Source organism: Ambystoma mexicanum, chromosome 7p, assembly GCF_040938575.1.
Source record: "Ambystoma mexicanum isolate Mex_15411 chromosome 7p, UKY_AmexF1_1, whole genome shotgun sequence".
Lineage (NCBI taxonomy): Eukaryota > Metazoa > Chordata > Amphibia > Caudata > Ambystomatidae > Ambystoma > Ambystoma mexicanum.
Window position 1 is genome coordinate 596,503,933 of NC_090939.1, and position 26,303 is coordinate 596,530,235.

General features: G+C 43.6%; 1 protein-coding gene across 2 annotated transcripts in view; it reads right to left on the bottom strand.

Annotated features, from left to right (window-relative positions):
* OCA2 (OCA2 melanosomal transmembrane protein) overlaps positions 1-26,303 on the bottom strand; it is a 1,377,074-nt gene that overhangs the window by 380,693 nt on the left and 970,078 nt on the right. For both annotated transcript variants that reach the window (XM_069636602.1, XM_069636601.1), the window contains one exon: positions 23,496-23,623. In XM_069636602.1, the coding sequence (XP_069492703.1) occupies positions 23,496-23,623 (128 nt within the window). The remainder of the gene's footprint in view (positions 1-23,495; positions 23,624-26,303) is intronic.

Sequence of the window (26,303 nt, forward strand, 5' to 3'; positions counted from 1 at the left end):
GAATGGAAATTGCACACAAGCGCATGACCTCTATCATAACCAGGGCTTGTGGAAGCGTGGTGCTAGGTGAAAAAGAGGGGTAAAAAGGGAGCTCTTAACAAGCTCGATGTCCTTTTTCAATTCGTAGAAAGCAAGTGTGTTAGGAACATGCAGCTTTCCAAATAGAAGGAAGATGTCATTTTTGTCATTTCTGAATGTGTATTGTTAAGGGGCACTGCAAACTAATCTCTACATTGCAGTCATGTACTGGTAAAGCAGACAATTATTTAGAAAAACCACCAATTGAGTCAAAGGGTACACTAAAGGTAAAAGGCTGGCGTGGGTTCCCAAAAAACTACAGCATTCGTAGGAAGTGTGTACTTTCAAAATGTTGCTTATGTGCAGGGGTGGACTGGCATATAGGGAACTCCGGAGATTTTCCGGTCAGCCTCGGAACCATGGGCCTCTTTTGTGTGATAACCTAATTTATTTTCCACATGTCCTCATAGGAAAATGGTTGGGCTTGAAGACTCTCCTCTCTCCTTCTCTCCACACATCACAGACCTTGCCAGGAAGTCCAAATTTCAGCTTCATCTCCTCAGGGGCATTCTGCCTTTCCTCACCTTACCCCTGAAGCTCAATGTGTCCAGGGCCCTGGTTCTCTCTAGGCCTGACTACTACAATAGCCTCTTCCTCAACCTTCTTCTTTCCTCCCGTCAACCCCCTCCAACTAATCCGGAATAGGACTGAGATTTATCCTTGGCATCAAGCCCAGGGACCGCATCTCTCCAGCCCTAAAATCTCTCGACTGACTCAAAACCCTTTACATCATCCACATAACTGCCTGGGGCCTGGGACCTCTCGACATCCAGCTTTTTCCCTCCCAAAATACCTCCAAGCCAGAATCGTTTGGTCTTCTGGCTCCAACTCTCTGCAAGTCAAACGTTTCTTCAAGCAGAGAGTGTTAGGTAGATCCCTCCCCACGGGTGGCGTCTCCCTCACTGGCGTAATGGAAAATTTGGGGCCCCCCTGCGAGCCATGCTGAGGGGGCCCCCCAACTCAGCAACAAATCACAAGACACGCAACACTCTGGGCCAGCCTAGATTACCATGCTTGCGCAATACGCACAAACGTGCTGCTGCATGGGTACGTCGCACACTGCACTAGAAGAAAGATATGCATTTGTGTTTTAATGCATTATGCAGCACACTTGGAGAAAAATTGGCTAAGGTCAGAGCGTTAGCAATTGTTTTTTACGGTAACACTAATCTGAAAATCCAATACATGTAAGTCACCAACAGTGCACAGACATTAATGCTTTAATTAATATGCTTTTCTATTAAAAATGCCATGCCACAATGCAAACATGTCCAACTGGCTGCACAATGTAGACCAGTCTAGAGACACAACATATTACAGTAAAGCATGCCAGGCCACATTTAGACATAGCTACACTCGTTGCACAAAATTGCCAGTCGAAGTGATAACACTTATGGTTATTTTATCACGGATGCCCAGAAAAACATACAATGCTGCAGTAAGAAATGGCTAGACTGTCAGCGCGCAAATGTCAGTCTAGCCAGGTAATTACACTTCGCAGGACTGCTTTATCAGCGAAGCCCAGTTAAAAAAAAAAAGTCAAGCAAAACTAAGAAATTTCTAGACTTGCTGCACCAAAATGCCTCTTTAGTCACTAATTCCACATAGCAAGCCTGAATAACATGGACATGGAAGCCCATTATGATTTATCGCACCAACCCCATCCCACCCACACACCCCTACACATCCCTTCTCCCTCGCACCCCCTGCCCCAACCCCCACAATCAGCTTCTCGGCCCTGAATTACCTCCACATCCCTTTTCCATGTATTGGGATGAGGAAGAGTGGGAAAAGGAGTAATGAAGAGTAAAGGTAACTAAGCCAGACATTACCTCCATGTCGCTCTACCTCATCCCAGTACTTGTGTAAGAGTCAAAGTGCCTCATACACAAATACTGGGACAAGGAAGAATAGGGCTATGAGTAATGAAGATTACCAATAAGTAGCCAAGAGATTAAACACCTAATGGTGCAAAACCATTGGCTGGCTGGGCTTCAGCCTTCCCCCCAACCCATTGATATTTTGGGCTATGTTGACTCGACTTGGCTGACCTACAGAGCCGTTGTCAGCCAGAAAATGACACAGATGTTAAACGGTGCCTGGGTTAAGCTGTTAAAGGCCCAGCAATTACTAACAAAAAGCATTTCACTGTTAGTACCTCCATTCGAATGCATAATTATTTAGGCAATTGCAATCTTGATGTGGATTTAGTACTTGCATGCCAGGGAAGTGAGTGGAAGGGTAGAAAGGGGATAGGAGACCACCTATTCTCACAGCAGGCCATCAGTGGGTGCTTTCAGACTTAACAGACATAGTCAACTGCTTGCAACAGTGAAGCTGCACTAGAATAGTCTCATTATAATGCATAAAGAAGTTAGATGCCCTACGCAAGTAAGTTTGACCCTCCCCCAGAGCCCGTGAAGTTAGCACCTCTCCCAACATTTGAATGGTTAACACCCCCCCCAAAATGTAGGTTTTGCTGCATCCCTGAACACAAGCACACACACCATTCAACACACACATGCACACCCAGCCACCCATACATTTAAGTTTGTACCCTTTCACCATACAGGCACAACCAGGCAGCCACCCATACATTTAACTGTGCAACCTTTCACCATGCACACCCATACAAGGGTGAGACACGGTATCCCCTTCCCTGTAACACCTTTCCCCCATACTACCAGGTAGGATACCTAAAAGCTCAACCCCTGCCCCCTTTCACGACACAAACAATTTCTCATAGACAGTTCACTGTGAGCGACAACGGACTAACACCAGAGCCGTATACCTGACATGTTACAACACCACGGTCAGGCAAGGTCAGGCAATTACTGATCATAGCACACACATGACTCCCATCACACTTCCCCACCCAAAAAAAGGCAGAGCACAAAAGCACACTATGAGCGAGGAAAAGCACACAAGGAAGAAGAAGTTCAAACATGGCGATTTAACACAAGGAGAAAGTCGGCGAGACAGGAGAGGGATGCAAGAGGGAAGTAACCCTGACCTCTAGAAATCGTTACTTTCACGTGTTTTGGAATGTGAGAAGTCTGAGACTGGGAATTGAAGCTTATCAAACCTACGCTGTGCATCAAAAGGTAACCGGGGTGCTCCCGTGTCAATAACCCAGGCCGGGAGGAGCGATTGCCACCGAGGTAATGTCTTTGGCTCCTGCAAGAAAGCCGTGCCAGTAAAAGCAGCACAGCCGGTGAGTCGGAGAAACTGATATGAAATCAGCTTGTGTTTGAACCGAGGTTGCAAGCGGCAACATTGTATGAAGAAATCCACGAAAGGACAATGCTTGAAGCGCATATGATGAGCGGCACGAACAAGTGAAAACCGAAGGAGTGAATGTACTTTGAAAGGCCAAAAGGGATACCATGTACAGAGTGGTCCAGCACCACATGGGTGCTCATTCGAAGGTCTCAGTTAGGTATCCAACTAAATGGCAACTGCATTGTAAAAAGGGAACTTTGTATCGAAATGGTCCTACGACGGTTTAAGCTAACCCCTGTGCACATTCGAAAGTCTTCGATAAGTAAAAAGTGAACTGCAATTGGTCTGAGCCCGGCTGAGGGGGATCCGGGGTGAACCTTGAGGCACCCGAGAAGGAATATTTTGGAAGATGAAAATAAAACTATCTGAGCCTGGAAGAGAGGGATCCACCATAATAGAAAAATGATCTGAGCCCAGAAGAGGGGGTTCCATCATAATAGAAAAGGGATCTGAGCCCGGCTGATGGGGATCCAGGGAGAGGCACCCGAAACACAGAATTGTAAGAAGAAAATAACTTGCTATTTGTTTTGCTTTGAACATCAGGCCCGCTGAGGCAAGAGACTTTGATGAAAAAAGAGAGTTAGGTGCAGAGGGCCCAGATACTAGAATTAGAAGTGTCTCCTCATGTCAAAGAAGCCAGAGTGTGTACTTGGCTCGAATGAAAAGCCTTGCCCCCTGCTCAAAACATGGGGCAGGGAGGTCAACGGCCCAAACATCCCGATTTATCATTTTGTGAACACATTTCTTTTGCATGAACATTCCGCCACACTATTTGTAAATAAGCATTAAGGATTGGCAATAGATTTTTTGTTAGTATAGGCCCTTTTATTTTGACAAGACTCCACTAGGACTGATTATAATTGATTTAGGTTTGGATAGGCGTTTTTCACACGTTCTGAAAGTTCAATAAACACCCTTGAACTGTGGTCACTGGTGTCTGTCTTACTTCGATACCAAGCCTTCCTTACACCATACAGTCTCACACACACACGTCATGGGGTTGAGGGGAGCCCTATTATTTTGAAAAGAAATGGTTTCTTTTTGAAGTCACTCCAACTTCATACATATATTGTTTCCGTTAAGGACCAGAACCATAATGGAAATAATTTCTTTTTAAAGTCACTCTGCCTTCATAAAGAAGTTATTTCTTTTTGAAGTCCTAGAACTCCCCCAACCCATGACATGGAGGCCTCCAGCCTAGAGGCTTCCATGTCATAGGGCGGGGGGAGCCCTCTGACTTCAAAAATAAATAGTTTCTTGCTGTAGTCACTCTGCCTTCATAAAACAATTTCTGTTATGATGTAACAGAAATGATTTCTTTATGAAGGCAGAGTGACTAAAAAAAGGGGGGAAAAAGAATTTTAGTCCAAGGGGGCCCCTCTCCCACGACATGTGGTGGTGGGGCCCCCACAACATGGAGGGTGTGGGACCCCCATTACAAAAGTGGTCTCCCTCTGGAATAGCCTCGCTCCTCCCCTCAGACTGGAGCCAGATTTTCTAATGTTCCGTAAAGTTCTCAAGAGCTTCCTTTTCTCCTCCTCCTTCTTCCCCCTCACCCTCCCGTGCTAAACACTCCACCTGCCGCTGCGACTGGGGCCTGCGCCCGTCAGAGTCATACAGGGACCAGACCACCCCTCACCAGTGCCTCCCAGCTTCCTTTGCCAGCACTTGCCCTCGGGCGCCCTTTCCCAGACTATCGCAACCCAGTCCACCTGTCCACTGCTCTCTACCCCATCGCCCCTGGCACTTGCCGCCATGGTCTGACCAGCACTTGCCCACCCCTCACACATGGGGGTACCCCCCTCTTGCACTTCTCCCTCTTCCCCCACCCCCTTGCACTTATCACACTTGCACTGTATGATTGTCACACAGTCAATATAACCGTTTATTTGTTCTTCGTTGTTGTATTCTTAGGATTCACATGCTGTCCCCCCACCCCCCAATCCTGCCTTGTGGTGCTGGAAACACCTGTGTATGGGCACCTTATAAATGTCCAATAACATAAAAAATAAAACACATGGGGCCACTTTGAACATTTCCAGGGCCCCTTTTGGTTCCCATTGCACACCTGCTTATGTGATGAATCTAGTGAGATCATCATTAGGAGCACAGTATGGCGATCCTCTCATTTGGCCAGGGGAAGGTAGCCGCTACCTGATCCTGACCCTGGGGTTGTATCATGTGGGAGGATCCCATGGGATGGGACTTTTGCCAGGGAGAAGGGGTGACCTCCTTATCTCATGATTCCCCTATACTTCCCAAAATATTGATGGCTTTTTGTAAAACAGAACTAACTAATGTTACACAATCCCCTGTGGACTTCAGTACCCATAATGTTTATGGTACTGGGAGGAGAAGCAATGATGATTCTGAATGCTGGTTGTAAAAAGGTGCAGTCTAGTTGTTACAGACCAAGGCCTTTGTGAGAGACACTTAAATCCCAAAACGAGGCACGCATGGTATCAAGTAGTAGACACAGACAATGAATACAAGTTTTGAAAACCTTTATTTACACTTTTGATTGGGATGGTAGAATTCCTAACTGGCCCTAACTCTAAAATGGGAGTAATCTCGACCATTAAATAAAAGCAAATACGTGCAAGTCAGTCTGGTCAAACTAAAAATGCCTATACTAAGAAACCCTAGCATTGCCCTCCATCTTAGAACAACAAATGTGTTAAGGGAATAAAAAATGAAAACAGTGTCTCAAAAAGAAATGTCAAAAATCGCTTTGGCACCAACTCCCCTCCCCAGGTTCAACCCCACGGGGTCTAGAGAGTCTCTTAAAAAAACAAAGGATAGGTGGATGGCACAGTTCTGTCAGTCTTGCACACTTTGGCTTACTGGTACAATGCAACAGTTCAATCTTAGGCTTTTAATTTCTAGGCTTCACCCGCCTTGCCATCAGTACTCAGTTCACATATTCACAATTTCTTACAGCTTTGCACAGGCTTCCCTCTGCCGGGCTCCAGCCCGTCTTTCCTTCTTGGGGGTTCCCTTCTCCACGTTTTACCTCATATCTTTCCACTGTCGAAAACTGTTTGAAAACTGCAAGGAAATTACATAGACCTCTGCATGACCACTTCGACCTCTCTTTCAACAATCTTTCACTTCCCAATGTTCTTTTGCAGCAAGAAAAGCCTCTTGGTACTTGTAATTCTTATTCTCTTTCTATTGCCTTCTTGGCCTTTTCCCAAAGTTCCTATGTTTTGCTTTTGCCCTCTTGGCGTATTTCAAAGGTCACAAATGTAACTTTTCTCTATTCAACTTTCTTTCCTTCTCGTGGTTTCCTTAGATCTCTGCTTGTAATATTTTTCAAAACTTCATACTTTATAACATTTTACAGAGACTTTTGAATGTTTGACTTCCTCTCACAGGACCACTCTGCATCTTTGTATCCTTGTCTTTCAACAATTGTTCTTTTCATTCAAGTTTTATCGGCACACACGCAGCCTTCAACTTTCAAATTAGTCACTTTCCCTTTAACATCAACCAGACATTTTTCGCTCAATAACTCACTGGCAACGTTATTTGGATTTCTTTCATTTCTTTCTTGCAGCTCAAGGTCATTACCAACGCCTCTTTTGCTCCTCCCCAACTCCGCTGTTCACCTGGGAGGGTTGCGGGCTGCTTTCTGGCAAATGGAAGGTTTCTTTCTTCCGCTCGCTCGGCTTTGCTCTTTGAACGCTCACAGCCTCCCGAAAGCATGGAAATCTTGCCTGGCTTTCTCTTGATCCAGGTGTACGTTGTTAGAGCTACATGCCCGACTCTGCCAGGCCTCACTACATGGACAGGACCAATGCAAGTCAGGGGAGGTAATGCTTTTAGCCTGATTTCTCATCTTCCTTGGTGCAGTACTTTTGTCAAGTAGGGGAGCAATTATGGGAGTTGTAGTTTTCCATAAAATAGGCAGGGATAGATGTTAGATGGGTTGTGGAAAAAGGGGGATACCATGTCTCACCATTGGGTGCTTCTCCACTGCTCGCCAAGGACCCCCCCAACCAGGTGATCCTCCCTCGCCTGTCCACCCCCAGGGTCGGGATCCAAAAGTGTTGGCCTTTTCCTGGCCACCTGAGTACAGGATCCCCGGGGACTAGATTGTGAAAAACCCCCTGGTTTTCACAGAGAGGAAGAAGATGTAGGAGCTTTTGAAGGCTATGAAGAAAACGCCTGTCGGAGATGCCAGGAGTAGCCACGGAGAGAAGAACACCAGTGAAAGCCATCAGGAAGGGTGAAAGCAAGTAGAAGTGCAGAGTACACACAGCAGAGGGGCTTGTCAAGCAGAAGACCAGCTGATGAGACATGATCCCAATTCCGCACACAGCGTATCGGTGAAGTTGCAGAAGATCAACAGTGCTGTCAGATCTCCAGAAGACAGATGCGTGTCTCACCGAGCGTATGCAAGTGAGAGAGCGCAGGCAGGACACCAGAGGTCCAGCGCAACACCGGAATGAGAGAGGGAGCTGCAAAAAGAAAGCTGGTGAGTTGGCTAACTGCAAATGCTGACCCCGAGGCACTCCGCACAAGACAGTTAGCAAAACAGTTCTGAGTACCGAACAATTAATTAAGAAAAGCAGAAGCCTAGTAACTTTGAAAACGGAATATTTAAAATAACAGAGCAGAAGTGGCAAGAGCGCAAGTTCCCGAAAACCTATAACCAGCATTGCCAATAGCCAAGAGGCTGTGAAAAAAACATAATAAACCAACAAAGGCATAAATCCTTTTTTAGGAGATATACATTGGGAAAAGCTTATATCACGCATTGCCAGCAGCCAAAATACTGTGAAACCATACAGAGGTAACAAGGGCTTAACTCTCTCTTTTTGGGATATCAACTGGGGGAAACTTGTGACTCAAACTGCCAACAGTCAAGAGAATATAAAGAAAGGCAATTAATGTTCAATCCTCCTTCCAAGAGAGATTAATGTGGAGAATCTTGGAATCAACATTGCCATCTAGTTTGAATGTAGTTTTAGTTTTCTTCCTGGCAGACAAATATACCAGGAGAGGGAATATAGTAGTTAGTCCTGGCAGGCGAGTAGACCAGGAAACAAGATGGTTTGATGAATTATATTTGTGACAAAGAGGTGTGGTGGAAAGACCTTTGTTGAATCAAATGACTTATTTACCTTATCAATTGTTTGACAAGTTGTGGCCTCACCAAGAGAAGTTGACGTGCTATCCTGACAAAAGTAGTTCATTTGAAGAAGGTGGGATATGTTAATAATTGTTGAACATTTCGCAAAGAACAATTATTCTGGTTTTGAAGTTGTGTTATGAAAGAAAGACATTTATCTTTCCTAAAAGGCTGTTGTGGAAATAAACAGTTGTTTTTGAAATTGGAACACACATCTGTGGAAAAGGCATTTGGTGTGCCACAGGGCAAGACAGTGGTTGGAAGAGACTTTTTGTGTAATTTTGAATAGAACTTTGTCAAATCAGAACTGTGCTGAAGTAGTCCTGAATTGATCCAGAGGAAGGGAGTCCAACCCGGGTCATAAGACGTACGTTCAAAACCCTTTAAGTTTGAACTGATAAACTGTTTTGTTGAACTAAAATTAGCCATACATATCTTATATCATTGTGTTGTATGCATTAGTGTGAGGGTCAGAGACATTTTGGACACCAGGTCACTTTTCTTTAGTTTTAGTTTGCTAGGCAGGGACCTCCTTGTTAGGATAGGTAAAGACAGGCGTTTGTCCCACCCTTTTTCATTTAATAAATGGCAAACTTTGAAAAAACATTACCTTTGTGTCTGTCTTGCATTTCTGACTCCTCACACCCCCAATGAATTTGCATTGAAGTGAGCAAAGCACCATTTCCTTACATATTTCCATACCTTTGAGAATGCATGTAAAATATGCAATGCCAAACGTGCAGAGTGAAACTAAACTGAACCCCATCCCTGTACCTTGCCTGCACAACCCTATGACCCTCCTGCTGCCCTGAAGTGTTTACACACGTTTTGGCACATTAGGAAAGCTACACTTTTAAAGGAAGAGTAAAACATTGAATTGAGTATGAGTCTCTGCGTGGGCTTGCCTTGAGAAACAATTGTGCACTTTCATCAGGATTCAGCTGTGCAGCCTGAAACAGGGGACAACCGACTGCACTATTACTCTTGTTCAACTCACTGTATGCCGTTTAAGCACATTATTGAATTCCTTAGCCCTAAATAAAAGACTGAAATAACGTCTGGCCCAATCAATTATATAGTTGTTCCCCTACACTAGAATGCCCTTCCTCTTCATACTACTTCAACTTTATCACTATTTAAATCCAGCCTTAAAGTCCCCCTTTCTGAAGAGTCCATTTCCTAGCACTCATCAACTTGTTTTCTTCTCCTCCTATCCTTCACGGACAACCCTACAGCACATATCCATCACCCTTAATTTAGCACTTCCTCCACCATCCCATTCCTATGTCATTCTGGCCTGTCCTGGTCCCTTGGTTTATGTTTCCACCTTCCCCTGCAACATCTGGTCTTCAAGTCATTCTTCTCACCCCACTGGAAAGGGCCCATATCCACCACTTAATTCTACATTTTGTAAGTGTTTTTCTGCCAAAAATGCATTGCTTTTCCTGTGATGTTTATAAATAAATACGTCTTCAATTTAACAAAAAAAGTTATAAGTAGAATGCTTTCAACAGTTATGTTGTAAGGGCTTCTAGCAACAAAGAAAGCGATGGTGTGAGACTCTCCGGGTCTCATGGGAGTATATTCAGTGCGACTTAGTTCGTTTACAGTAGCATGAAGGGGGGAGGGCGTCTCACAGTGTGTTATGCCATTTTGCTCCTCTAGAGGTTTTCTGGAATATGTTGCCAATTAACAATGACCATCTTCTACCCGCTTAATATTGCTTGTTGCCTCAGTGCTTTTTGCTATTACTTTTCAATATCCAAAAATCTTTTCCATCACATGTAAAGATTGATACGCAATACGCAGTATAACAGGCTACTGATGTACACATTTAGCTGTGGTCCACTTGCCAGACTACCCTACCGATCTTTGTGTTTAAGATTAGACACCCGATGTAAGTGATTTGTGCTTCTGCATCATGGCCTCGGTTAGAGGAATAAAGGAGGTCCTGCAGGCATGTTGCGATATATTGTCCAGAGGAGTATGTGGGCAGTGGTCCTAAGGTGGCACACAACCATCTGCCTAAATATAAAACTGTTTGCCCCCACAGAACTTTCAGCAGTGAATATTTCACAAAATACTTAATTTTGCATGTTTACATCAGTGCTAGAGTAAAATTAACCTACCAACCCTACTCCCATACCAGTCTGTTCTTTATTTTCAACTTCATATCACCTCCATCAGTATTCCATTTTGTTCTCCTTTTTTCCATCTCCCATCCTCTTTTCTTTCTTTACTTCTCTCCTCTGAGATTGAAAGGAAAAGAAAGAAAACATCGGCTAGCACCTAGTAAAGGCAGTGTGACCTAGAAGGTTCCTCAAATAGTGGCCCAGTTGTGGAAGACTATGTGAAGCAATTTATGCACATAGTAAATATTTAAAAACAGGTTTTATATAAACATACATACATCTACATGCCGAGACAAATCAGAAGGAGGACGCTGACTCTGCCATTTCATTTCACCACCTTTATCGACTAAAGAAAAATGTAAAGGCCTATCTCTGCCTATTCCATAAGGTGTCCCTACCTAAAATTCTAACTAAGGTGCCTGTCAGGCAGTGAATGTCTCCAAAAGGAATCTGTCCACCGTCCAAATTAACCCTATCTGAACATGCCACTAAACTAATAACTAAAGACAGGAGAATGATTCCCTTCTCCTGATGTAGTGGCTTCTTGCAAGCTTTCATTTCAATAGGTTATGTTCAAGTAGTCGCTCGTTCATTCAACACTTTATTGGGCTTTTCTCCCTTTAGCCCTTTGGCTAGAAATGTCATTTCTTTTCTTGGTTCCCATCTAAAGTTGTTTGTTACTGTTATGTTTTCTCTTTTCCCTTGATAGGGGTAGCAACCATTTCCAAGTCTTCCTTTTTCCCATGGCTTTTTCTGCACAAAGTTTACACTTCTGAAAATGCCCTTTATCTCTCTACGTTATTCCAGTCTTTTCTTCAGATTGTTCTCATACTCTTTGCCTTTCCCCTTAATTTATATTTTCTTCTATCTCACTATGGCGAATATGATCCTTCCAGTAATGATTCTCATCAGCCTGACTGTGTTTTAACAGAGTCTCTTTTCCTGTACTGGGATGAGTATGGGATTTCCAATAATGATTCTCATCTGCTTCTTTGGGTTTCAGTACTATAGTCCCTTTTGCTGTACTGGAACGAGTATGAGCTTTCCAATAATGGTTCTCTGCCCCCTACCTGATCTCACGTCCTCCCAGTTACCTTTGGTTGGTAGGGATAGTGTCACCGGGTTCTTGGTTCTCTCTGGGTCTTTTCTCCTTCTCGTCAGGCTGCCGTATGCAGTTTCCTTTGGGTCTTCCTCTCCATACTGCCGTAGTCGAAAATACTCTGGTCTTTTAATTACTGTCTGGTTCTGTGGTGATAGAGCAGTCTCTCTGTTGTTTCCAGGGTATCAGGTAATAATGTCCCCATACATAATGTCCCCATACATAATGCCACCGGGAAAAGCCATTGGCGACATTATATATAGTGATATTATGTATGGGGATGGGTTGTGGGGATGTCCCCTGCTCCCCTTGTAAAAAGAAAAAAATGAATTGGGGTGTTGCAGGGGTGTCCCCTGCATGTTAAATGTGATAATGTATCTGCAAAAAACTGACGTTTTTGTCAGGAGACATTTTTGCGGGGACATTATTACACAGAACCATTTCCAGGACCCCCGGTGCACCACTGTGCTCTTGTGGTCACACCGCCCCTGTCAACCTTACTCTCTTCCCAGTTTCTAGGACGCTGTGCGTCCGGCTTCTTTTCTCTCTCTCTCGTTGCTGTGGGATGCTGCACGTCTCCCTCGGTTTCCTGGTTTTGCTCCAGTACAAACCACAGAGCGTTCAGCCTATACTCACAGCTGGCATGCAAGCTTTTTTGTAATTCACGGGTTGCTCTCCTTCGACTCCAGACCCCTCCCCTTTCATATGGTATGCAGCCATGGGCCTTCACCGGCGTAGTGTTGTATTCCTTCTCCTCTGCCTCCAATGGCGTCTCTTCTCCTCCACAGGTGATCCTCCTCGTCTCAGTTATTGAAGGAATATTCATAGTTGCTGTTTTACAATAGCACATACCGGAATTTTCTTCACAGAAATCTCCAAAGGATATGTTGAAGAGGTAAAATTGGTTTGTCCTGTGAGTTCCTCACAGGAATGGGAGTCCTTGCCTCAAAGGGTGAGTCTCTCCTGGTGAGATCCCACTTGCCTCTATCCTCAGGCAGGTACAGCAGAGCGGACTGTGATGAATCCTGTGGAGTGATCACTGATCCCCAGCCTAAGATCTCCTCCCATGTGGCCAGGGGACGGCAGCAGCTACCTGATCCTGACCCTGGGGGTTGTATTATGAGGGAGGATCACATGGTAGGAGATGGCTGTCGAGGAGATGCTATGACTCCATCAGGAGAAATGCGATATTCTTCCTTTTTAAATTAGGAGGGACCTATAATTCCTGAATTTCTGATGGCATGCTGTCTCTATAGGAATCCCTTTAGTTATAAAACTCAATCTTTTTCTAAACATCATTCTATATTGAATGACATTGATACCTCATATGTACAAAACACACACAATACATACCCTATCTCGGATGATGTTGTACTAGGAAAACTGAAAATCTCCTTAGAAGTCTTGTTAATCCTATGGACTCCAACTCCCATAGTGCCTCAAGTACTGAGATGAGAAAGAGGGAGGAGGAGTTAATGTGGATTGAAACCCTAAGCAAAATGTGCAGACTATTTAATGCAAGGTGAAGCAGCTGCCCGGGACATTTAAAGATGGTTGGTTTGCACTGACAATTAGAAGTCGGGGAGAGGAGACGCAGCTTGGGCGAAGCGAGATGCAGAAACGCCGGTGGAAGCAGACTGTCGGGAGCAGAATGGGCGGCCGTTTATCAGCAATATGCACAGTAGTGGTAAGAGACCCAGAGGAGCATGGCAGGCTCCAAGATGAGGCTGCGGGGGGACCAACTTCCGAGGAGGACGTCGTTGAACAGAAAAGCAGCCTCTTAACCGGCGAGTCGAAATGAGACCGGGGAAGAGCTGAAAGCGGGTCTGTCAAGTGGGGGGCGCCATTCCTGCATTGTGACTTCGCTGGAGTGGTATGCAAGAAGCCAGGAATGCCATGAAATACCAGTGAGTTGGCCGAGAGAGATTGGGAACCCCAGACATACAGACAGGTACACAGACAATTGAAAGAGTATTTTGAATACTGACCAAGCAAATTAAAAAGACTGAGTTTGTACAGTTCCTCAAGCCTGAAATGTCAATATGGGGAAACTGGAGCAAATGGTATTATAAGCAGATGAATGTTAATGAAGAAGCTGAAAGTCAAGATTTGCACAAGTCTCCACACATGGGAAGTTCATATGGGGAAAGTTGGAGCAAGCATTGCCATAAGCAAATAAGTGCTGGTGAAGAAGTACGGAAACAGAACTTTAACAAGTCTTCATATGTGAGAGGTCCATATGGGGATGCTTGGGATAAGTTAAATCCAGAATCAATGATGTATAGACAGTACAGGAATACAACTGTGCTATGCTAGGAAATAAATGAAAACACTGAAAGAAGACCTGATAAATCGGATTTATCCGGCAGTGAGCCTTTTGGGGGGAAAGATACCATACCTGGCAAAAGAGTACACCAGGGAGTCCGCTCAAAGTGTATGAAAGAAATAGACATTGTAAAAAGATACCTAGCAGGAGAGTATACCAGGGGGTTCATGAGGAATCTATAAAATTCCTGGTAAGGGAGTATGCCAGGAAAACATTTACAAAGCAATTGAGTAAAAGAGACACTTTACCATCCTTGAAGCAGTTGGGTAAACGAGACACCGTCATTCTTGAAGCAGTTGGGTAAAAAAGACACTTTGCCCTTTGTGAAGCAGTTGTATAAAAGAAACACTTTTCCTAGCTTTGAGAAACTGTTACTTGGAAGAGACATTCCTGTCCTCCTTAAGGAAATATTATTTGGGAAAAGACATTGTTTGCCATCTTTCCTGAAATACTTCAGGGGAATGGAACTACCCTCTGGATCCAAGAACTTCCCTTTTGGAGAAATAATTTTGTTGGATTTATTGGTTTCACCTTTGACCCTTTTGGTTAAACATCAGTCAGAGACTTTTTCCTTACACTTCTTAGTTCATTTTTAGTGTGAGGTTCAGAATTGTTTTGGACACAACGACAGTTTATATAATTTTGATGACCAGCCACAGACTGATCTTTAGCTTTAGTTTCCTAGCCAGGGAAACTTTCTTTAGGATAGGGACAGAGAGGCATTTATCCACCTATTTTCTTTAAATAAAGATATCTGATGTTGAAAACACTACCACTTTGTGTCCGTCTCTCATTTCTGACTCCTCACAGGGCTTACCTTCCTAGCCTCACAGGGGGGGAGGTAGGGACTACCTCTTGAAGAGAAGTAACAAATTCCTGCGATTCATCGCAACACACACAAACAGTTATACATGCATATTATAGGGCAGCTAAGGTGAAACCTGTTTTCAGAGACTTTTCCCCAAATTCTATTGCCAATAACCTTTGACTCGCTGGATGGATTTGGATGACATTATCAACAACAACTCCCACAGCTGGACATTGTGGAAAGATTATTTAAAAGGTAGAAAAGTAATTAAGAAAATGAAACACTGTTTTTGGACTAGTCCCGTGGAGCGCAAACCACTAGTGAATGGATTTGCCCCAAATAAGAAACATGTTGTGCACAAAGTGCCGCAAATGTGCCTTTTGCTGGTTTGGGGTAACCCGTCCAGGAGTTTTTAAAGAACACAATGGGATCAGCGGTAATAGCGCCAAAAATCCCCATAGAGTCATATGGGCTCTCAAAAAAATGGGAAATGCCTGCCTTACCACTACTCGGGATCCAGCGCTAAAAGCGCCAAAGCAAGTAGCTGTAACGCTAAGTGCGCTGGAGGAATCTAAGCGCAATTACCGCTGAGATACCACCAAAGCTATGCTGAGGCCCAATGTCTTATTTTCACACACTCTAGATGGATTACCTGTTGTACTCCCCTGCCAGGAATCCCCCTCTGGGTTGTAAAGATCCCCTGGTACACTCTCCTGCCAGGTAGCTTTCTCCCAAAGGCTCACTGCTCGATGTACATCTTCACCAGGTCTTCGTTAACCTTTTCTTTATCGTTCAGTTCCATTTAAGTATAATACAGTTTTACCCTTTCACGGTTTATAATTTACTAGCAAATTAATGTACCTATTCTCCGAACGAGTTCTGTAGACAGACATGATCACACATCAGTTGTTGAAAATCATTTATCCTGTAGGTCGCTGTTCCAATTCGCTTATCACCTGATGTGCTTTGCGCCCTGAAGTAAAACTGCACTGAGAATGGGTGCGTCTGGCTGGCTGACATACCCTGGAGCAGACGATGGGGTGAGGCGAGAGTTGGTATTGTTGTGATGTCATATGTATTCTATATAAGAATATTAAAGTGTCATTGCTGGAATGGGGAATGTTGGAGAGATCTAGAATGTTGGGAGGTCAGTTGTATATGAAAGATTAAAGATATAAGTTTTGCATATAAGGGTCTCCAGTGATTTAATATTTACACTACAAAACAGGTGTGCTAAAGCATACTGGGACCGTTTGTGCTATCTCCCCACCTGTCGCCTCACCCTGGTGTGGTGCAGATAGTTGCAGTGCAAATATCTCGGAACTGTGCATCCCAGCGACAGGAAACGTGGTTGAGGTCCTATAGCGACCTCAAATTTTGTTCCTCGGACCGGGACCGGTTCTTCCATGACCACATTGATGTTTTGCCGATTTCAGGCAACCGTCTCATGTATTAAGGTGCTGGCATCCGGGGGACAGGGGTGGGGAGTCCAAATGTCATGCAGCCAGTAATGTTCAGATGGTCCTAATAAGTAACTATGCACAATTTGGTGTAGATTGGTGAAACAGTTTGGAATTGTATAAGGAACAATGGTTTGCCAAGCCACAAACCCACAATCACATTTTGATTTTTGCTGTAAAGGGGTGGGGTGTACAAATGCCATGTTGCCAGTAATGTCCAGAGGGTCCAAACAGGTAACTATGCAAAATCTGGTGTAGATTGGTGAAACAGAATGGAATTCTATAAGGTACAACGCTTCACCAAGCAACAAACCCACACATTTTGACTTTTATTAATATAGATTGGCTTCATGTTTCACTTGTTCCAACTTCCCCCATTCGGACATCTCATATATGGAGACTTGTTCAAGCGTTGTTAACTTTGTCATTAGTATTCCTTGGCATGTGGCAATACTTGTTCCAATCTTCCCCATATTAACATTTCATATTTGAAGACTTGTACAGATCTTGCCTTTCAACTACTTCATTAGTGTTCAATTGTTAGACGACTTATATTCCAGTTTTTCCCATATCGACATTTCATATATGGAGACTTGTGTAAATTCTGTATTTCTATATTACTTGATTGATATTCAAAACACGTTTTCAATTGCTTGTACGCCTATCAGTACGTCCCGGGGCTCCCAATATTTCTGGGCAGACCCATTGGTGTTTGCTGGTGTTTCCGACCTGTGGCCTATGGCTGTGGCAAAGTCCTTGCTTCGGGAAAGCATTTCCCGCTCCGCAGACTCCTTTCCAGTTCTCCCTTCGGCTTCTCCTTCACCAGCCAGTTGAACTGCTGCTCTTCAATGCGACCGAGGCTCATACAGCCTCTCTGCTGCTGCTGGCTGCACAGCGGTCTTTTCCCCTGCAGTACTTGTCGTGCTTCTCCCAGTCTTTCGCCTTTCCGGTAGGAAGCACCTGTCTCCTTCAGCACAGTCTGCTGCTCTCAGGTGTCTGCCTTCGGCCCCGCTTCATACTTCGCACACTCTGCATCTCTTGTTTCAACCTTCACCATTTACTTGAAGAGGCACACCATTTTGAATATCCCTCACAGCTAATTTCTATCACAACAACTAGCCTGCACGTTTTGCTTGGTGTTTCTGTTAATCCAAACTAACTCCTCCTTCCTTTTCCTCGTCCCAGTACTTGAGGTTTTATGGGAGTTGGAGTCCATAGGATTATTGTGCTTTTTAAAGTTGTATTGCTTTGGATTTTTTTTTAAATCAAATGCATCATTTTGTTTAATGCCACTGATGGAATGCATCTTTTTTGGCCCAAATGTAAGGTCTGAAATAATCAATGCTGGAACCTCAAATTGCGAGATGGCTGATTTTCCCCTGGAGAAGTACAACAGGAAAGTATTCATGATGGAACCAAGCTTCTCAGAATTTGGCAATTTTCATAGGAGGGAACTGAAATATAGTCTGGCCTCTCATTCGCATGCAATAATACCTTAGGCAAATTTAAAATAATTGTACATTCGGTAAATATGGTATATGCCATCAAACAAACCGACTGCACTCCCTCTATTATCTTAGCATGACAGCATGGCACAATTAAATGCCTTATTTACTAGTGAAGCCAGGTCTCATTTTAACAAGAGGAATTTGTAAAATGGCACCCTCACCCAACCTGCACTAAAAGTGTACACAAGCAACCAGCAAAAAGGCTCAACAAGTCAAACATTGCCAAGAACAACAGGAAAGTGTGATGTCCATAGCATATATTTATTCTGGAAGGTAATTGCAATAGGAACTAAAATTAGCCCACAATAAGGGCATTACAATTTGAAACCCTAAATAACCCAAGATTTAACTGTGCTGGGGCACCACACACATTTATGACTAACTGTGAATTCCTGCATAGCCCTGAAGCTTACCATGATTGGTGACTACAACTTTAGTTGACACTCATTACATTTTTGGAATCAAATTTAAATAGCACTGTCTGAACAGCACGTTGATGTATATTTTAGGCAAACAATTTACCAGGGATTCCTATACAACCATCCAAGGAAAATGGGGAATGGTGGCCCCCTTGCAAGTACATTTTTATAATGCTGGCCTGCAGCTAGGGATTAGTCCAACCAAATCAAGCTCTGTGGTTCCAGTTTTTGGAAGGGGCATATGAGAGCCAGACGGTACTCTCCTGCGTCCCTTCTAGATACATTAGAATACATATTTGCCAGGATGTCACAGCACAGGGCAACTGATTATGTACTCTCTGATGATCAGTACAGGTTTATGGCAGGGCACACTACAATCCAACGATGAAAACATCTATACATGCTAAGAGTTAAATACTTCAACTGTAAAAATTACCCATCTATGCACCAGAGGCTATGGAGAATCTCAAGCTACATGGGCGTGGACAGATATTCTGAATGTTATATGAAATATACCAGAACAACATGTCAGTTGTCCACCATGTGCTGGCAGGGGAATCCACCAAACCATTCAATTGTACAAGAGGTGAGAGACCAGGATGTCTGATTGTGCTCTGGTTATTCAATGTTTAGGTCAACTCATTGGCGCCAACCCTTCGTGGCTTTCTATGATATTCACAGTGTATGAATGCATAGGATTCCCCCAAGCAGAATGGGCTGACTATTCTATCCTCACTTGGAGTTCCACTGCCATATAGAGACATTAACCTGTAAGGGAAATATAAATAATCAAAGAACTTTCAAATACATGTTGCCAAATGTGATGGCGGTAAGGAGTGAGTTTAAACCCAGAAAAGCTACAATACTAATAACGTACATTCCTATATAGACCTTCATGCCAGGTTCCTCCTGCTTCTAATTGCTACATTAACAGGTATTAGCAAACTGAATGGTACTCTATTGAACTCCGAAGGATGAAGGGTCAAGTCAGCCATGTCGGGTGTTTTCGACTTTTGAAGTGCAGACTGGCCCAATGTTTGAGGTGAACACTTAACTCATAAGCTATCCGCCCAGATTATGTAGATTGATGAACGAATATTTGAGTGAGTAAACAACTGAATGTATAACTAAAACTTAATAAACCATTGATTTAGGGTGATCAGATAAACCAGCTGTTAAAATGGCCCATATACCAGTCAAAATGTTTACATCTGGCCTAGTGAACCTGGAGCTTTGGCCCTTGAAAGGCAGCCCATACTTACAGGGGTACCCCTTAAATATATTGGGGTACCCCTAATCATGCTCACACTAGATGAATAGTTCACCCCTCTAGGGAAGTAAGGCCAAGAGTCTCATCTTGCAAGGATACATTTAATCTGTACAAAAATGAGGATGGGGGCAAAGGACTCTGCTCCCCAACCAGCATTCTGTCTTCTGTGGCTGGCTCCTCCAGACTGGTGCTAAGCAGGCGCCTTATATACTGTTTGACTTGGTTACTGGCTACTGGCATATCTCATCCAAAACTATTCTTCTTACTTAGAAGGGACGCTGAAGTCTTCCTTCTTGCATGGCTGGGTTCCCATTTAGAACAAACTACTTAGCATACTGTTGCCTATGCAGGAATACATTGTAGCTCATGTTTATCTTCATTTGCTGTATTATAGCCATGTATATATAAACAAACCTTCCATACTCTCCACACTTCACTCAATATACTCATATTTTATCTGATCCAGTAATTTTCTTTAAAACCCTTGTTTTCCATCGTACTCTGTGTGTCGTGCATTGAGTTTTTAGTTTACATGGGTTTTTGATGGACAGAAACAGCTGCTCAGCCACTCTTTGTGCTCTTCCAGAGCTAGCCGGGCCCCACACAATGACTGTAGTCTATTTTTAGAACAGGCTGCATTCCTTTTGGCACAGAGTTCTTTACTGTGCTCTGAGAAAAACAAACTACAATTTAACATTTTTACAAATGTATTCAGCTAAATAGTTATTTGCACCTTATATTTAAATACTATTTTCATTTAGTGCCTGGCCATGCCTGTGTGAGATTATTATTGCATGAAAAAGGCTTTCTCAGTACTATAGTGCTTTGAGAAGTATTGCCTAGTTGTAAAGCGCTTGGGGGATGCAGAAAGACGCTAGCCAAGGGGCTAGCTCCGTCCCAACACCCTATAACATGGCCGCTGAAATACTAAGCAAAGAGTTGCTATCACGGCTATGGAGCAGACTAGGAATTTCAAATGTTAATGGATTAATTACAACAGAAAGAAAACATTTATGAGATCATCATCATAAGTACCACTTGAAAAATGTGTGCAACAAAACACAGGCATAATACAGGTATCAGATAGTATCAAAATCGAACACCTTTGCTTTGAGGACCTATGGAAGGACTACTCAGACCTACCAAAGTAGAAGATTGCGAGTTGTTTATCTAGCAGGTCATGGTGAAAGGCATCCATTTGTTGACATATCCAAAATTAAATGGGCACTCTTGAACTTCAACCTAGGTTTTCAAATCCAAAATTAATCTGGGAATGTGCGGAAAATTAGGGATCTACTTTTGCAAATTACAGAAGGCTGGAGAACAAAGAGCTCAGAAGACAGAGGGCATAATATCTGAATAAGTTAAGAACCTTGCGGGAAAGTGTCAATTTACCCGACTATGTTCTAACCAGTTACCTATAGAAAATTAGATGGCATATTGTAAATCAGATAACAAACAGATCTGTGGGTATAGTGTAAATGTGGAAACAACCATGGTATTTTTTATTTTTTTGTACGTACTGGATATTAATAAGGTGGTATTCTTAACAAAATATTGGAATTGGCCACTGCAGACCCACACTATTAAAGCTGCTCTTCATGAAAAGGGCTTGAATTTCTTTTGTTTTAGTGAATATTCTGAGCCCATCTGACAGCTGTAGAAACAGCCAAGTCATTGCAGCACAGGGGGAGCTTTTTTAGATATGCACCCCTGTTCCTAAAATCTCATAACTATGATGGTTACTATCCCGGTGGATAGTAACCTTAGCTTTCAATATAGCTTATATATAAGACATAGCTAGGTTTACTGTATGGTGGATAGGATCTCAATTATTCAATTATCCAAGCAACATCAAATTGATAATCACACAAGTGTCAACCCTGAGAGCCCAGCTCAGCTATGGAAAGGGTATGTGAAACCCCACCCCGCAAACTAGGCTGCCTCTGCTGCTCCCAGCAACACTGTAGCCTTTGGGGTTGTCTATTTGATCCATTTAAGGTAGGGTTACACCTCTCGACTGTGAGCCAGCTTCCCAGCAGGAATCAGGAAACAGGAATCAAAGAGCACACACATCCAAAAAGGACTAGTCTCACATTAGGTTGCTGCATACCAGAAGGGCCTTTGATGACACTGACAAGGGAAGGGACGGGTTGTGTGTAGACAGGGGGAACTCAGAGCAGCTGGAGGAAGATTGCATCCTCTCGTTTCCCTGGCCCTTCTTTCCAGTCCCCTCCACTTCCTTTAGCACAAAGCACTTTGGGTGTGAAGGATGTCAGAAGGCAGAGACCACTTGTTTCGAGCACAGGGATTACACCCCTTAAAGGCAGGCGTGCTTGAGTCCAAAACCTGAGGAAGAATTAATTGTAACTTTGGTGGGCGAGTTGACTTTCCAAAACCCTCCACCAGAGGTGAAGATCCGGTGTCCAAGGCAGAGGGAAGCTCTGCTCTCCAGCCATCTACAGGGCACATTGGGGGCACCTGCTGCTGGTGCAAGACCTGCCACTCTGCCAGCCATCCAGATACAGAGGACTTCAATGTGCTGAAGGACCTCTACAGGTGTGTGCTAGCCTCCCAATGTTGGGAGCTCGAGAACAAGGATACACCTTGTCCTTTCCTCTAAACCTACGCAGGGACTACTCTATGGTCATAGCACAGCAAGTTTCTACATGTATAAATGTATCGTCTTCTGTGATATTCTCTGAACTTATCCCATTATGCATTTGCTTTTGTTCTGAGGCACAGCACGGGTCCCACATCCCTTCTAAAGTGAGGTGGTGTCAGAGTTCTACCTCTCTGTTAAAACACGTTCATTCATAAATACTATTTAACACGGGGCTCGAAATAAAATCCAGAACAGATTACACTTCCCAATAAATAAAACAAAATATTACCATACAATCCTAGAAGTGAATTAATACATTAGTATCACATATCAAATTATTACAGTATTTCAATACTAAGTGTTTGCTAAAAAGCATGTTCGTTTACAATTCATCCTGTGTCGACCCATGTTTCACTGTCAAGGGCAGTTCAGTCAGCCAAGTGTGAGCCAGACCCTGTTTTGCCAATGTTGCTTTTCCTCAAAGCTCTTCAGTGCAAGCAGGGTAGGACGGACAAAATATAATTCCAAGCAATAGATAAAGGTACTCATAATCACAAAATCAAAGTTGTGACTTTTCATAAAATGTCATTGTGTCTTCTGGGGGAGGGGGAGAATATGTGGAAAATATAACATAACACAAGTCGAAAATCACAGCTACACAGTGCACCAAGTCAAAAGCGTGGCTCACATTGGCACAGAAAACTGACCAATAATGGCTTGTTAGGTCAGTTTTGCAAAGAGGTTGTTGGAACATGGAGCTGTGTTGAGGACACATCTATACTATCATCTTCCCTAAGAGTCGAGTCATCCATCTCTTAGGAAGTGAAGACCTGCTGTTGGGCTGGAAGCAAGGCGTGAATGCTTTGCTAGAAGGTCTTTGGTCTTGAGGCTTTGTTTTCCCAAGTTCCCTAACAAGTCCCCTCCTTTAGTACTGGTCTTGTTATCACTGCCCAGACTCATACTGTTTTTCTGCCTTGCTCGAATGTCTCAGCCATTTCTCACCTTTTCTCATGGATCCTCCTGTTCAAACTTTTCAATTCGATAGGGAAATTGAACATTCAATAGAAATCCATTGGTTTGTCTTCCCGAGGCTCTGGGAAAAGCGTGAGGGGCATAGGAAGAAGGGAGGCTACATGATCAACTCCCAGGAAAAGGATATTGCTGGCAAACCCCATAAAAAGCAGCCAATTTTTCCACAATATTTTAAATAATTTACATTACATTCCACATCCACAGTATTAATATTGTCTTTACAGCCAACATTTGTGCAAATATGACTTGTATACTTGAAAACAGTCTTCAAAGCAAACGCTACAGCTGTGCGTACTCTTTAGGTTAACTGACATTTATTTTTCTTTGAGAAATCCATACCTCCATTAGAACAAACAACGCTGCAAAAAAGAGAAGAGTGGCCCACTCAACTCTGTGCAAAATCATCTCAAAATCATGGATGTCGGCTAAGACCAGGAGCCACAGAGCACCCAGCATTGCAATCCACCCTGTGAGGACAAAAAAAGAAATAAGTGACACAGATCTTTGGCAATCGAACTGATCTTCTGTCATGGACCATCAAGAATTCACGTCAGACAGTCTAGCCCTCCCTACTCGCCCCATTTTGTGTCCTCACAACAAAGAAAGTTATTGAAATGATAGATATCACATCAGTGACAGCTTTTTTAAAGTGTCGATGTTAAAAGCGCTTCAGAGAACTGCCTTTGATGCATAGGATTAATGTTATGTTGTTTAGCATTAAAAAGTTGCACACTTTTAGGTTATGTTAATGGGAACTTGCATCCCTTTTAGCTTATAATCACCATCATTGTGTCTTCCTCAGGGCACAGGTTTTCTTTTTTCAGGTTTTATTTGTGAAATACTAAAAGGGTTGTTTGAGGAGTGTCCTGAAACCCATATGATCCTCAATGGTTGATGGCGGATTTTTATTGGGTGCGAGGTCCTCAGGGCTGCTGCCTGTATCGAGGCTACTCAAGAGCAAAATATAAAACTTTTTTTGGATGGATGGAATAGCAAATAGTCTGATCTGTCAATCATAGTGTATGGGAAGGCCACTGAGTAAAACGTTTGTGCTATAAATTATGATCTATCCCTATACTTACGCAATAAACCCCGAGGTGAGAGGCATTACCAGTCAGGGATAGGTCCAGAGTTTACCTTGTTTCTTAACGTGTCCCCGGTGCCATTACTTGAACAGTTATAACTCCACTCCCTCCCACTGAGGGGTTTATGGCTATTAGCACCCCAGCATAATGGAGAGTGCTAATAGCATTTTAGTTCAGACTGTGCAGTTGCAATTCCTCAACCTAAACAAACTACAAACAAAAATGGCAACCATGGGTGCAGGGAGAATGGTGCTAAACAGTCTTATCCCTTTGCATGCTGGCCACCGCTGTGAAGAGGAAGGGGCAGGATAACAGTAGCACTACAGTGGAGAGTAGGTGACTGGCAATGCAGTCGCAGGTAAGTGGGGCATGGGATAAGGTGGTGCTGGGGAGGGGTATGTGGCGAGGGATGAGCAAAGGTTCTTCGCCCATTAGGAAATATGGCAGACTCCTGCTTCCTTGGAGGCTCAGAAGGTGGGCAATACCAGGAGTGCCATTACGTTACCTCCCGGTGCCTAGAGGCTATATGGCACAGAGACTTCTAATATTTTCATGCAGCCATCAATAGCTAATTAGGTGGTCTTAGTGCAGGATGTGCGTGCGATTGGGGCGTTTTAGAAGTAGTTTGGCAATGGCATATTTTGGTAAATCCAGGTATGCAGTGTTATGAATCCCAGGGTATTGTCACTGTTTCCATGGAGGAAGCACCTTCCCATGGGGCCAGGGAGGTGAAGCCACCACCAATATTCCCTCTGGGGGTTGTACTCAGTGGGTGGATCTCATGGGGAGTGTAAGGAAGGCATGGCATCAAAGTAAGACAGACACAAGTGACCACAGTTCAAAGGTGTTTATTGAACTTTATCAAGGGTGTAAATACATGCTTATCTAAACCTAGATCTAAGATGGGAGCAAGCTACGATCATCGAATAATAATAATGCAGTCCTAGCGAAGTCTCATCAAAATAAAAAAAGCCTGTACTAAAAAAATAATTATTTCCAATCCTTACTGCTAAGTTACAAATAGTGCAGGCTAATGTTCATGAAAAAGAAAGAAGTATTCAGAAAATGATAAGTCGGATGTTTGGGCCGTTGGCCTAACTCCTCCACATTTTCAGCGCGGGATTAGGAGGTTCACTGGAGCATAGCACACTCTTGGGCTTCTTCGCCACAATGACACAATTGCATTACATGCATCAGGGTCTTCTCTGCCCAAGTCTCTCAAGTTATCAAAGGTTTCTGGCTTTAGAGGGCCTGATGTATCAAACAAACCAAAAATGTTCCTTTTCAAATATTCAAGTAGGGCGATTCACTCATCAACCTGGATCCCCCTCAGCTGGGCTCAGATTCCCTTTTCACAACTAGTCTCCCTCAACCAGATTTGGACCAATTGCAGTTAGTTTTAGCTATCGAAGACTTTTGAATGTGCACAGGGTTTGGCTTGACCCGTTGTAGGACCACTTCGATGTTACAGTTCACAATTATACACTGTCATTTGGATACCTAACAGAGACCTTTGAGTGAGCACCCACTTGGTGCCGGAACACTCTGTATTTGGTATCTTGGGTTGATTCCCAAAGTGTGCAACCTTGGTTCTAACAGACCGGTCTGCTTTCAGTCTCTCCAACTCACCGGCTGTGCTGCCCTTACTGGAGCTGCCTTGTTGCAGGAGCCAAGGACAGTACCACAGCGGCAATCACTCTTCCCCGCCTCGGCTATCAATGCGGGAGAGCCCCAGGTACCTTCGACACACAATGCACCTTTCTTGAGCTTTAATTCCTGGTCTTATGTTTCTTATTCTCGAGGGTTCTAGAAAGTAGCAGTTGTCCTCCGGAAATGCCAAGGGCAATTTTCTCCTTACAACTCCTTCTGGTCTTGCCGTCTTTCTCCTCGTATTAAAATGCTATCTCAGAACTGCTGCTTCCTCGTGTGTTTTGCCTAGCTCATAGTGTGCTTTCGTGCTCCACCTTTGATCCGTGTGTGGAAGTCAGGTGTGTGTAATCAGTAACTGCTTGACTCTGCCTTACCCGCGTGTTAGGAGATGTCAGTTATACGGCTCTGTGTT